General features: G+C 40.5%; 1 protein-coding gene across 1 annotated transcript in view; it reads left to right on the top strand.

Annotated features, from left to right (window-relative positions):
- Positions 1–12524, top strand: part of LOC100718495 (liprin-alpha-1-like) — a 61854-nt gene that overhangs the window by 7016 nt on the left and 42314 nt on the right. Inside the window, exons 3-6 of the mRNA XM_063230342.1 lie at positions 6460–6561; positions 6949–7113; positions 7519–7593; positions 7916–8011. Coding sequence (XP_063086412.1) covers positions 6460–6561; positions 6949–7113; positions 7519–7593; positions 7916–8011 — 438 coding nt within the window. The remainder of the gene's footprint in view (positions 1–6459; positions 6562–6948; positions 7114–7518; positions 7594–7915; positions 8012–12524) is intronic.

Below are 12524 nucleotides of genomic sequence, written 5' to 3'. Positions count from 1 at the left end.
TTCCTGTTACATGAGTATTGTTTTCCATCCTTTGACCTTTCAGTCTGTGAATTTCTTTTTGAATAAAATGTGTTTCTTGTATGCAGCATATTGTTCGATCCTGCTTTTTGATCCATTCTGCCAGTCTGTTTCTTTCGTTGGGGAACTGAGGCCATTAACATTGATTATAACTGATATGTATTGACTTATCTTTTCATGGTTATTCTCTTATCATTGGTTCTCTTTTTCCCTCCTCTGTGAATTGCTTGCCTTGCCTGGTTGATTGATTCTGTTGTTCTTCATGGAGTTGTAGTCCTTAATATCTCTTTCAGGAATGTCCATCAGAACATTTTGGTGTGCTGGTTTGGTGTTCGTGGGTTTCCTCAGGTGTTCTTTATCATGGAAAGTTTTATTCATTAATTTTGAAAGTTAGTTTTCCAGTGTAAATCAATCTAGTTTGGAGGTTGTTTTCTAGGGCTTGAAAGGCTTCACTCCAAGCTCTCCTTAACTTGAGCATTTATGTTGAGAAGTCTGCTGATTCTGATGGGCTTTTCTTTATGAGTGATTTGTTTCTTTTCTCTAACAACTTTTAATAATCTGTTCTTGTGGTGAATTTGTGGAATTTTGAGTATTATATGCCTTGGTATAGATTGTTTTTGTAGTGGTGAATTGGAGTTTTTATAATGGCTAATTTCTTCACTTATCTCTGTGTTAAATTTTTTACCCTGCTTGGGAATTTTTCTCCCATTACTTTTGTGAACAAGTTTAAGCAATTTGTGGTATCTCCTGCTTTTTCATTGACTCCAGTCAATCTTACATTATTCCTCTTTGCATCATTTAGTGGCTACTGGATTGACTTTTTTTTTTTTTTTTTTGGTCCTTTGCTTCTTTTAAGAAATCTTTCTTTCCATGATTGCTAACTGTAATTCATCTTCTATAATCTCCTGGATATCTGTTTGAATCTATTTCTTCTTGGTTCCTCTCCCCCCAAACCCATTTTATTTTGAGAAAAAAAAAAAAACTAAAACAAAAATTTCAAAACAGCAATCAGGGCAACAATGGCACATACATTATTCATTATCATCCCCAAATCATTCACTCAGAGCACAATATTTCTTTCCTGTGCTAGGCATTCATGGTCTCCATTATTTCCCTAAGCTCTTTATTTATCTTTTTATCCATATAGTTCTAGAGTCACTCACCATCTCTGTAGTTATCTAAGAAATTATTTCTGTTTTTATTTTTATAGAGCTTTGTTCATCTGCTTATTACAGGATCTCGCCATGCAGTTCAGGCTGGCTTTGAACTCGTGTAGTACATGTTGGCAGTTCTCCAGGCTCAGATTGCCAAATGCTGGGATTACACTCTGCACCACCATGCCTGGCTGTTCAGTTTTATAATAGATATTGCTGTAACATCCTTGTCATCATGGGAATATTAGAGAGTAGGTGGTTATCAGGGCCCTTTGTCCTATAGTGTCATGCTTTAAATCGCATGTGTTCAAACAGAATGTGCTCTTTGAGTAGTAATTTATAGTGTTTTCTAGTAAATCTTGGATAACTTAGATTTAAATTTGTGATAAAAGATTATTTGATTTCCAGTTATATTTCCTCTAAATCCTGTCTCACTTATTTCTGTCTTGTCCTTTGTATTGTAATATATTTGCCTGAGTAGATCCTTGAATTTTTAGCTTTAAATCGTGTCATAAATCTGGTGTCTATTTCTATGCATGCGTCTTGTCAGCCTAGCAACTTAAGGAACTATCATAGAAAGGCAAATTTTCCAGTAACTGAGCATACCTTTGTATCTTCCTAATGCATGGAAGAGTATAGTATGTCACACATAAGTGTAATGTTGTCAATATATTGTAATGAATAACTGATGTTTCATTGGAAATGTTTAAACTGACCTGCCACATCACAAGTTACTGTTCTCTTGGCAATCAGCCATCCATGGAACATGGGGACAGATGTCAGTGCTTGCTATACTCAGAGCTTTTGCCTCTAACCATTGCATGCGTGTGTATAATAGATGGAAAATTTAGGATTTGAAAGGAGGGAATGATTGAAGCAGAGCCATAGGCTTTAGATGGAGGAAAAACAGTTTTCTCTGATATGGAAGGCTAGAACTTAGTAAGCACTGCTCTCTGCCGGGTGCCAAACTCAGTACTTGGCCATTTTTTTGCTATATTTAGTCCACAAGCACATCCCCGTGAGAAACCAGTTGCTGTGCTTGCCCCCAATTACAGATGTGGAAACTGAAATTTAGATCACATGATGTGCAGAGCAGGTATAAGTTAAGTCTGTTTTGATTCCAAAACCAGGACCATTTCTCCCTTGAGCCTGGATTTTTCAAGATGTTCTGATCTGCTGACAGTCTCCCTCTCAGAGGAAACCTTGGAAGTAAAAGCGGTGCCCTGGAAGCAGTGGGGATTGCGGAGTTTTCTTTCTGTCAGTCTAGAAGCTCCCCCTAATGCCTGCTGCCTCTGGCCCTGTGCCATGCCCACTTCATGCTTCCTGCCTTCCTGGTGGTGCACTTGTGGGGCAGTGCTGCTGCAGGTGCCAAGTGGTGATTGTCCTCAGCAGCTGTGTGTGAGCTTCTCTATGTGGCTGAGCAGAAGTGTAATTTAGTAAGGACACAGGTACAGATCCTCACTCTGTTGCTGATTAGTTCCTGGCCTGGGAGCTGTTCCTTGGCCCAGTGGAACCATGGCTTGCTCTCTTGTAAGTGAGGTAGTGATCCACACAGTAGTGCTGTTTGGAATGGCCCTGATCTGTGCCCGCCCAAAGTGAGATGCCGCGCTTTCACCAGCAGCTGGCCTCAGAGCTTACCTCTGTTCAGTGGACTTCAGTGTGGTTTGGATATTTTGGTTTTGGCAGTAAGAATTTCTCAGCAAAGGAAGCAGTCTGTTGACTTAGACTCAGACACTGTAGCCTCGTCTTGTTCACTAGTCATCTCTCCTCAGCATGCAGCCTGGTGACTTAGAGGAGACTTGCTCTGGGCTGGCTATGAAAATTAGCCTAGCAGTGAGTCTACGGACAGCAAATATGGACCAGACAAAGACTGGTATGGGATGGTTACTTTTACACTTTAGTTTTACCTGGCAGAGCGAGGTGACTTCTTGGCACTTGTAGAAAGGTCTGAGACAAGGCAGTGGGTCCTAGCCTTGGGTTTCCTCTCACAAGAGAACAGAGGCAGAATGAAGGCCTGGTTCAATGAGCCTAGAACGCTCTGGGCAGAGCGGGGCCAATGTAGGGGAGTCTTGGTGCAAGAATCTCTTTTTGTGGGTGGAGCATACGTATAGTGCCTTACCTCTTCTTTTTTCTTTTCTATTTTAACAAATAATTGTTTTAACCTGAAATTTTAAATGATGCCTGGTAAACAACATGGTCTTAAGTTTGATTTTTGGGTCCCTCCCAAAAATATTTTTGAACTTTTATGATTCTTGTTAGTAATTTCAAGCATGATGGCCTTCTTTAGAGATGAGATTGCTGGACGTTAAACACGGGGCCTTGAACATACTAAGTAAGCATGCTCTGATTACCCCAGCCCACAGCAGTCTTGTTTTGTTACTACAATTAGAAATGAGAGTCAGACAAGGTGGTATATGCCTGTAATCCCAGCACTCAGGAGGCTGATACAGGAGGACTGCTGGAGTTTGAAGCCAGCCTGGACTACAGTGTGAGTTCATGGCCAGCCAGAACTGTATAATGAAACCTTATCTCAAAAAAGAGAGAGAAAGATACAGAATTTGTCTGTTTATCTGTTGAGATTATATTATATGTTATATATCCTAATTTAAGATTGCATCCTAAGTTAACATTGTATCCTATGTGATTTTAGACTTGCAGCCTCTAGAACTGTCAGAAATAATTATCTGTTGTTTATTAATACCCAGCCTATGACTATGGTAGTTTTTTTTTTTTTTTATAGTAGCTGGAAGTGACTGGGAGAGGGAGACTGCTAACAACATAAAGCCTCCTCATCTAGATGAGCATGAAACTAGATTCCACAGTGCTTAAAAATAGATAATACTAAGACATGCTTACAGAGATGACTACTCACAAACAGGTGCCTATTTCACTCGATCACAAATGGGTGGAGAATCTGCCAAAACTGCCAAAATAAGTGAGCATGATACTTAGAGACAGATTAACATCCATAGTAACAGGGACTGGCGGTAAAACGAAGCAGGTATGACAAAAAAACAACTTGGAATCTAGTAAATGAAGCAGACCTTAGCTAGAATGATACAGTCTGTTGTGGACATGGTCAAAGACGGAGCATTGGCAGTAAGTCACCAAAGGTGAGCCAGATTGCAGCAAGAGAGACAAAATGAGAAAAATTCAAGGCCCTCAATTCAGGCAGGCCTAGAGGCAGGTCCACCTATTGATGTGATAGGTGTGTGAATAGAATTGATTTGATTTTTGACTTAGAGTAATTAGAGTCTACTTTTCTTCTACCTGCCCCAGAATCTTTCTGATAAAAGATTCCATTAGAGAGAGGGCACACTCTGTCAGGAATGGTACTTATTAGGTGACCTGACAGTGAGCTCTTGCTTATCACCATGACCGATGCCAGTTAGTACCTCGATCAGGGCCGTGTTGGCATCTACAGGAGAAATCTGTACCACAGGGAAGAGCTCACACTTAGTAGAGAACATGACAGAAGTCTAGATGGCCGGCTGGCCAATACCCTTTCCCCTACTGCTTCGCATCCACAAGTCCCATTCCTGAAGGTTGGCTTTGGGCCTATGAAGATGTCTCAACACTGGCTGGAACTCTGTCAGGTTTTAAGACACATTTGGATGATTTTTACCTGGTTGGCAGGCAGGAGCAAGCAGACCCTATGTTAGTGGCCTTGGTGAGGGGGCATTTGAGTGTGAGGAGACAATCCTGCATGGCAGGTCCAGGGAGCAGAGCCTGTGTTGTTGGCCTGGGGAAAGGACCTTACCTTGTTGGCCTGGGGGAAGAAGGGACCTTCAGTTGGTCTGGATATGAGAATCATGTGTTGCTAGCTGGGAAAGAGAAGGCTCTGCTGGCCTGGGGAGAAGAATCTCTATGTTGTTATCTGGGGAGCCACCATGGTTTTGGCCTGGTGAAGGGCCCTGTGTTTTTGGCTGGAGGAGTCCGCTATGCTGAGCTGGGTGGGGGAGGCAAATAGAAGTCCTAATTCAAATACCATGGACTCCTGGCCTTATTCCTGATATTTCTTGAATAGATAATTTCCTCATTTGCTGTTATCCTTTGAGCCATTTCCAGAAGCTTTGAAGAGTGGTTTTCATCATTTCAGGTCTCCCTGGGGAGCAGGCTGCAAAGTTCCTGCCAGGCTAAGTTCGGCTCACCCACAGTCGTGATTTTTTGGAGAAGAAAAACTAGTTTAAAAGAAATTTTGCTCTTTTCCAGTGCTTTCTGTGGCAGTGTCATCTCTATTTCTCTCTCACTTTACTTGCCCAATCTCACTGTGGCTCACATAGGCACATGAGTCGTGGTCTGGTTAAAGCAGACTTCATGGGCCTGTGCTTTCTGTGATGAGATTGACTGTGAGCTGCAAACAATTGCTACCAGTGCCCTGTAAGAGCATCGCCTGTTTTAAACTAGCTTTCTAGAATTATCTAGCTCAAGCACATGTTCTTTTGAAGGACTGATTATTTATCCGGTAGATCTTTATTCTTGTCTTTTAAAGGAAAAGCACCTAAAGCCAGAAACACTGGCAGATGATTTTACTTATTTCAGAGTTGCTTTGCTCCAAATTCACATTGCTCAATTCAGTTCATTTGTGGTATCTGTGAACCGGTGTCATAACACAAGGTTTAGCACAGAACAGTGCTGCAGGACTCCTGCAGCTTCTCTCTGCCTTTTGCAAGATCTCCTACACTGCTGCATGCATAGTGTTTTGAGAATGCCTTTACAGAGAATACAAAAGGCTTCCTAGTCCTAGCAGTAAGCCCATTCTTCATAGTTGACTTTGCTCCAATGATTCAGGGAGACTATAGGGACTAAGGGAAAATCAGAATAGAGAGGGGACTAGAATTGGATAGTGACCTTCTAGGCCTTTTTTCCTTGATTTCTCTAAGGGCTCTAGGTCTCAGATCTGTGACTGACTTACAAATGTCTTCAGATGCTTCATTTTGGGATGCCAATTGAGGAAAATGCTTTTATTTCCTGAAGTCTAAAGAGGTGGACCTGGACACTCATTATCCCCTGCTGTGCTTTCAGCAGTGCCAGGGTGGAGGGAAGTCAGATGGCCTGGGTTAGACTCTCATTCCATTGGGAATACCTATGTCACCTTACGGCAAATGGTTGATCTCCATTTCTCTGGAGGAGAATGGGAATCCTTTGCCATGTATCTTGAGATTGGGTTGCCTGTGTGTGTGGACTATGAGGCCAATGGAAGTCTTGCTTAAGAGGTTTTTTTTTTTTTTTTTTTAAATTTATTCATGTATGTGTTGATTTATTCCTTTACTTTGCTGCTTTGCAGGAGTCTTCAACGCTTGCAAAAGAGCTCAACATTTGCAGGGAACAGCTGCTTGAGAAGGAAAAAGAAATTGCTGAACTGAAAGCAGAAAGGAACAACATGAGGGTCAGTGGAGCTCTGGTTTAAGTGTTTTGTGCTTTTTCCTTCTGTAGAGTGTGTTCAGTATTAAATGTTGCTTAAAATTTGTGATAGAAGGCAAAGCATGGTGGCATATGCCTTCAATCCCAACATTCTGAGCCAGGAATGTCTTGAGTTAGAGGTCAGCCTGGGCTAGCTAGTAAGTCCTCAAGCCAGCCTAGACTACAAAATGAGACCTTCTTGTTAATAAAAGAAATTAGTGATGGAAATTCATGACATTCGAATACAATTGAGGGAAATTTACCTAACTCTACTGAATTGTAGGAATTTGAACTTGTTTGACCATGAGATTATGAAGGATTTGAATGTGAAATTGAAGGTGCTCTTTACACGCCCTCTTTGGCCTGGTTTCAGCTGCTCCTGGAACATCTGGAGTTCCTTGTCTCCAGGCATGAACGCTCTCTCGAAACGACTGTGATGAAGCGGCAGGCGCGGTGTCCTGCAGGTGTGTCCACAGAGATGGAAGTGCTAAAAGCACTGACATCCTTATTTGACCACCACAAGACCCTGGATGAAAAGGTACATGAGCTACACTAGTGGTTCTGGGTTCTTACACTTGCTGGGTTCATGGCAGACTTTGCATGTGTTTGTTTACCTTTAAGGTTTGCTAAGTTTTTGAGTTCTTGTAAACAGACTTTCTGTATTAAAAGGCAATGTTCTGCATAATCAACAAACACTAACTGGAATGTGAGTCTTCAATTGATTATTTCTGAATATTGACTGCCCATTAAGAACTGGATAGTGTTCATTTATTTAGGAACAAGAGTTTCCTGGCCTTAATATTTAAAGCCATTAACAAGGACATTTTCTTGACAGTACTAGCAATGAAAGACATTGAAAGTACTTTATTATATGCCTTTCATCAATATCAGGATAACTATATGGAAAGTGTGCGTATGCATATAAAAACTCAACTCTTTTCAGGTGCGAGAGCAATTACGTGTAGCTCTGCAAAGGTGCAGCTTATTAGAAGAGGAACTGGGCGCCACGCACAAGGAGGTAATTGTGGGACATCATCCTAGCCCTGAAAAGGGAAAATTATTTTATTTTAATCTCTTAAAAAACAGTGTGAAGCCTGTAATACTTTTGGATTAGATTTTTATTTCAGATTGCAAGAATCTCTAAATTTGTTGTCAAGCAGTCAGTACATCCTGTTTCTAGTAATCTGGTTCTGCTATGGATGGTCAGCTTTGGCATGTACTGTCTTTTTTATACTATGTTCAGCACTGTAGAATTATGTTTTTCCAAATGGAATTTTGCTGTCTTTACTCATTACTCTTCCATAAGTTATTGTAGTCTCATACTCAGTTTTTGATTGTAGCTAATGACTCTTAAAAAACAGAATGATCAGAAAAAATCACCAAGAGATGGAGTGCTTGACCATGAAGAAGAAGAAACACCAAGCACTAGTGGAAAGGTAAGTCCTTGAGATCTCTCTTTGTTCTGTTGCTGATTTCTTATATTTTGTGGTTCGTGTGTGATGCTGTTTGGATGCTGTTGCTGGAATGGCCTGCTTCCAGCTAAAGTGATTGTTGAGAGTCCTATCATCCAACAGATGGCATAAATCCATTTTGATAGTCCCTATGTTCAAAAGTATTTTATTTGGTAGTACACTAAGGTTATTTAAGAGTGTCCATTTTACCCATCAGAGATCTTCTGCTGGCTCCTTAAGCCATGAGGAAGACCTTGCCAAAATAATTGTGCTCCAAGAAGTCATACACAAACATTCAAAAGAGCAGAGTCAGATGAAGGAGCTCCTGGCTGCACTTTCCAGCCATGTGTCAGAGCTGCAAGAAAATCTTGACACAGCAAGAAAGGATCTCATCAAGTCTGAAGAGATGAACAAGAAATTGGAACGAGATGTTCATGAAATAAGTGATAAAAATTACAGGGTTGTCATAATGTTGAGTGCTTGGAGTGTTAAGGATAATGATTCCTTTTTTTTTTTTTTCCTTTCCTTGGTCGGTTATTTTCAGCATTTGCACTGTTGAATGAGTATAAATATGAATAATACAACACAGTATTGCTGTCAGATCGTGACATACCGCCTCCCCCTGGTTGAGAAATTTCTCCTTTTCTGTGGTCTTTTAAAAAGGTAGAGGAGAACTTGCCTAGCTTTTCCCACTTAGTTTATGGGAGTTTGTCCTCCACCCTCATGTGGATTCTTCATCTTTGCAGCTTCTTGGCTGTCATCATGTGTTCTTCTTTATGTTCAGCTTCTCAAGTACATGCACTCCTTAAACAAGGATTTTCAGTACTAGTTGTGCTTTGAGTTCGCTAAAGAGATGTGAGTATTCTCTGGGACTGTGGCAAAGGGAGCATTATCAGGTGTCTTCTAATTTTTTCATATTTTTCCTCAGGCACAGAGGTATGGTATTGAATTTTGGATGTTACATCAGCTCTAATGTGTGAATAGTTTTTGGGTAGTTTAGGCTTTGTGCTTATCTTGCCTATGAGATCTCATTTCATGTGAAATTGTATTTACAACATTCTGCTTTGCACCTGTACTTGTATCTTTGGTTTTATTTCTCTTGCTATACATTTTACTTTTTAGTGGCATTCTTAGCCAGAATATAATCAAATTAAGCAAGTCATTTTAGTGGAATGTTCAGTGTCAGCAGTCTGTTTTGTGACATTTGGATGTATTTATAATTTATACTGTTAACTAACTGAGCAATATTTTTCTTTTCTTTTCCTGTTTTTTTTTTGGACATATTGGGTTTGAACCTAGGGTTTCTCACATACTAGGCAAGCACCAAACCACTCACCAAACCATTTTCTTTTCTTTTTTCTTTTCTTTTGGTACTATGAATTGAACTCATGATGTTCTGCTTGACAGGCAAGTGCTATGCCGTGGAGCTATATCCCTGACCCTTTTTCTTCTTTTCAAACTTATTTTATTTATTAGTGTTTGGTTTTTTGAAAAAAGGATCTTGTGGTGTAATTCAAGCTGGCCTTGAACTCATGGCAGTTCTCCTGCCTCAGCCTCTCACATGCTGGGATTACAGACATGTGGCACCAAGCCTGGCATTGTATTTTCATCTTTTTGACAATCTCATTTATCAGTTGTGTCCTTCTTTCCAGTATTTGTAAAAGAAGTGCAGCAACACATCTGTAATCCCAGCTACTTGTGGACTGAAGTGGGAGGTTTGCCAGTTTAAGGTCAGCCTGGGCAATTTAGGAAGACACTGACTCAAAAAGAGCTGAGTATCCCAAGCATAGTGGGTGAACCCTATCTTTCTAGCTACCCAGGAGACTGAGGCAGACAATCATAAGTTCAAGGGTAGGCTGCCCAATTTAGCAAGACCTTGTTTTGAAATTAAAAGGAAAAAAATATGGGACCATAGCTCAGTGTTAGAGTACCCCTGCCTTCTATTCCCAGTACCACACACAACCACGGAGGAAAACTCTTTCTTCCTGGTTCTCTAATTCAGCATGCTGGCTGACGGTCTGTGTGCTTCCATTGTTGGTTTTGATTTCTTATGCCACCCTTGTGTTTGTTTTATTTTAACCATCTCCAGATTCAATTCTAATCCAGGCCTCAGGTCCCTATCAATTTGTAGTTTGTCCATGAAGCTCCCCTCTCAGCCCCTCCCCATTCTGTGATGGCTCTGCACAGCTAACCAGGCAAGCACGTGTGAGTCTGAGCTGGATTATGACTGATTAGTGGGGCTTGGGGTTTTTGTCATTAAAAATGTATTTTGCTCAGTAGTGATCAATTATATTTAATATATAATTTGTCAATGTGGTTACAAGCAAGATATAATTGGTTGAATGTTTTTCCTTAGATTGTACAGGATCTGCATGATTCATGAGTGAAGTATTTCCTAGGTTAAAAAATAATCTGGGCTCACTGCAGTGGCACATACCTGTAATGCCAGCTACTGGGGAAGCTAAGAAGGAGGATTTTAAGTCTGAGGCCAGCATGAGAAGTTTAGCAATGTGCTATGTCAAAATAAAAATATAAACGTGGCTGGCAGTGTAGTTTGTTGAGTGGCCCAGCTGGATTCAACCCTGCATACTGCAGGAGCAAGGGGAGGGGCCACTGCTGAGTGTAAAATTTATGGGAACTTTATACAGACAATACGAATCAGATTTTATTGATTATAATCAGAATTCTAAATCTCATCAACTTATAGGGCATATGCTATAGTCTTTAATGGACTACTTTTTAATTAAAATGCCTCCTATCTAGTACTGTGCTAGCTTTTATTGTTACGTATTTTAGGATGCCTAGCTTTCTTTCTTTTTTTTTTTTTTTCCATTCCATTCCACTCCTTTGTATTCCACAGTATCTCGGATGGAATCTAGGCCTGTGCACTGAGATACACACGTGACCCTTTTTTTTTTCAGTATTATTTTTTATTGTGAGACAGGATCGTGCTAAATCACCAAGATGAGCTCAAACTTGGCAGCCTTCCTGCCTCAGCCTACCAGAGTGCTGTGATTTCATGTGTATGCCACTGCACGAGGGATAAATGATATATTTTAGGAAGTTGTAAATCATATTCTAGGTGAAGATTTTACTGCATTGCACAAAAAATGATTAACTAAAAATAAGTTTGTTCAGTTTTTTGTGTTTTTCTGAGACAGGATGACACCATGCAGTTCAGGCTGGCTTTGAACTCATGTAGTGCAGGTTGGCAGTTCTCCAGGCTTAGCTTCACAAATGCGGGGATTACAAGTCTGCACCACCATGCCTGGCTCTTCAGTTTTATAATAGATGTTGCTGTAACATCCTTGTCATCATGGGAATATTAGAGAGTAGGTGGTTATCAGGGCCCTTTGTTCTATACAGTGTCTTGCTTTAAATCGCATGTGTTCAAATAGAATGTGCTCTTTGAGTAGTAATTTATAGTGTTTTCTAATAAATCTTGGATAACTTAGATTTAAATTTGTGATAAAAGATTATTTGATTTCCAGTTATATTTTCTCTAAATCCTGTCTCTCTTATTTCTGTCTTGTCCTTCATATTGTAATATATTTGCCTGAGTAGATCCTTGAATTTTTAGCTTTAAATCGTGTCATAAATCTGGTGTCTATTTCTTTGCATGCGTCTTGTTAGCCTAGCAACTTAAGGAAACATCATAGAAAGGTAAATTTTCCAGTAAGTGAGCATAGCTTTGTATCTCCCTAATGCATGGAAGAGTATAGTATGTCACACATAAGTGTAATGTTGTCAATATATTGCAATGAATAAGTGATGTTTCATTGGAAATGTTTAAACTGACCTGCCACATCACAAGTTACTGTTCTCTTGGCAATCAGCCATCCATGGAACATGGGGACAGATGTCAGTGTTTGCTTCACTCAGTGCTTTTGCCTCTAACCATTGCATGCATGTGTATAATAGACATAGAATTTAGGATTTGAAAGGACGGAATGATTGAAGCAGAGCCATAGGCTTTAGATTGAGGAAAACCAGTTTTTTCTGATATGGAAGGCTAGAACTTAGTAAGCACTGCTCTCTGCCAGGTGCCAAATGCTTGGGCATTTTTTTGCTATATTTAGTCCACAAACACATCCCTGTGAGAAACCAGTTGCTGTGCTTGCCCCCAATTACAGATGTGGAAACTGAAATTTAGATCACATGATGTGCAGAGCAGGTAGGAGTTAAGTGTGTTTTGATTTCAAAACCAGGACCATTTCTCCCTTGGGCCTAGATTTGTCAAGATGCTCTGATCTGCTGGGAGTCTCCCTCTCAGAGTAAAACTTGAAAGTAAAAGCAGTACCCTGGGAGCAGTGGGGATTGTGGGGTTTTCTTTCTGTCCATCTAGAAGCTCCACCTAATGCCTGCTGCCTCTGGCCCTGTGCCATGCCCGCTTCATGCTTCCTGCCTTCCTGGTGGTACACTTGTGGGGCAGTGCTGCTGCAGGTGCCAAGTGGTGATTGTCCTCAGCAGCTGTGTGTGAGCTTCTCTATGTGGCTGA

The sequence above is a fragment of the Cavia porcellus genome, unplaced genomic scaffold, assembly GCF_034190915.1.
Source record: "Cavia porcellus strain 051 isolate PalLab524CR breed Dunkin Hartley unplaced genomic scaffold, mCavPor4.1 scaffold_18, whole genome shotgun sequence".
Classification (NCBI taxonomy): Eukaryota; Metazoa; Chordata; class Mammalia; order Rodentia; family Caviidae; genus Cavia; species Cavia porcellus.
This window is presented reverse-complemented; position numbering and strand designations above follow the sequence as displayed.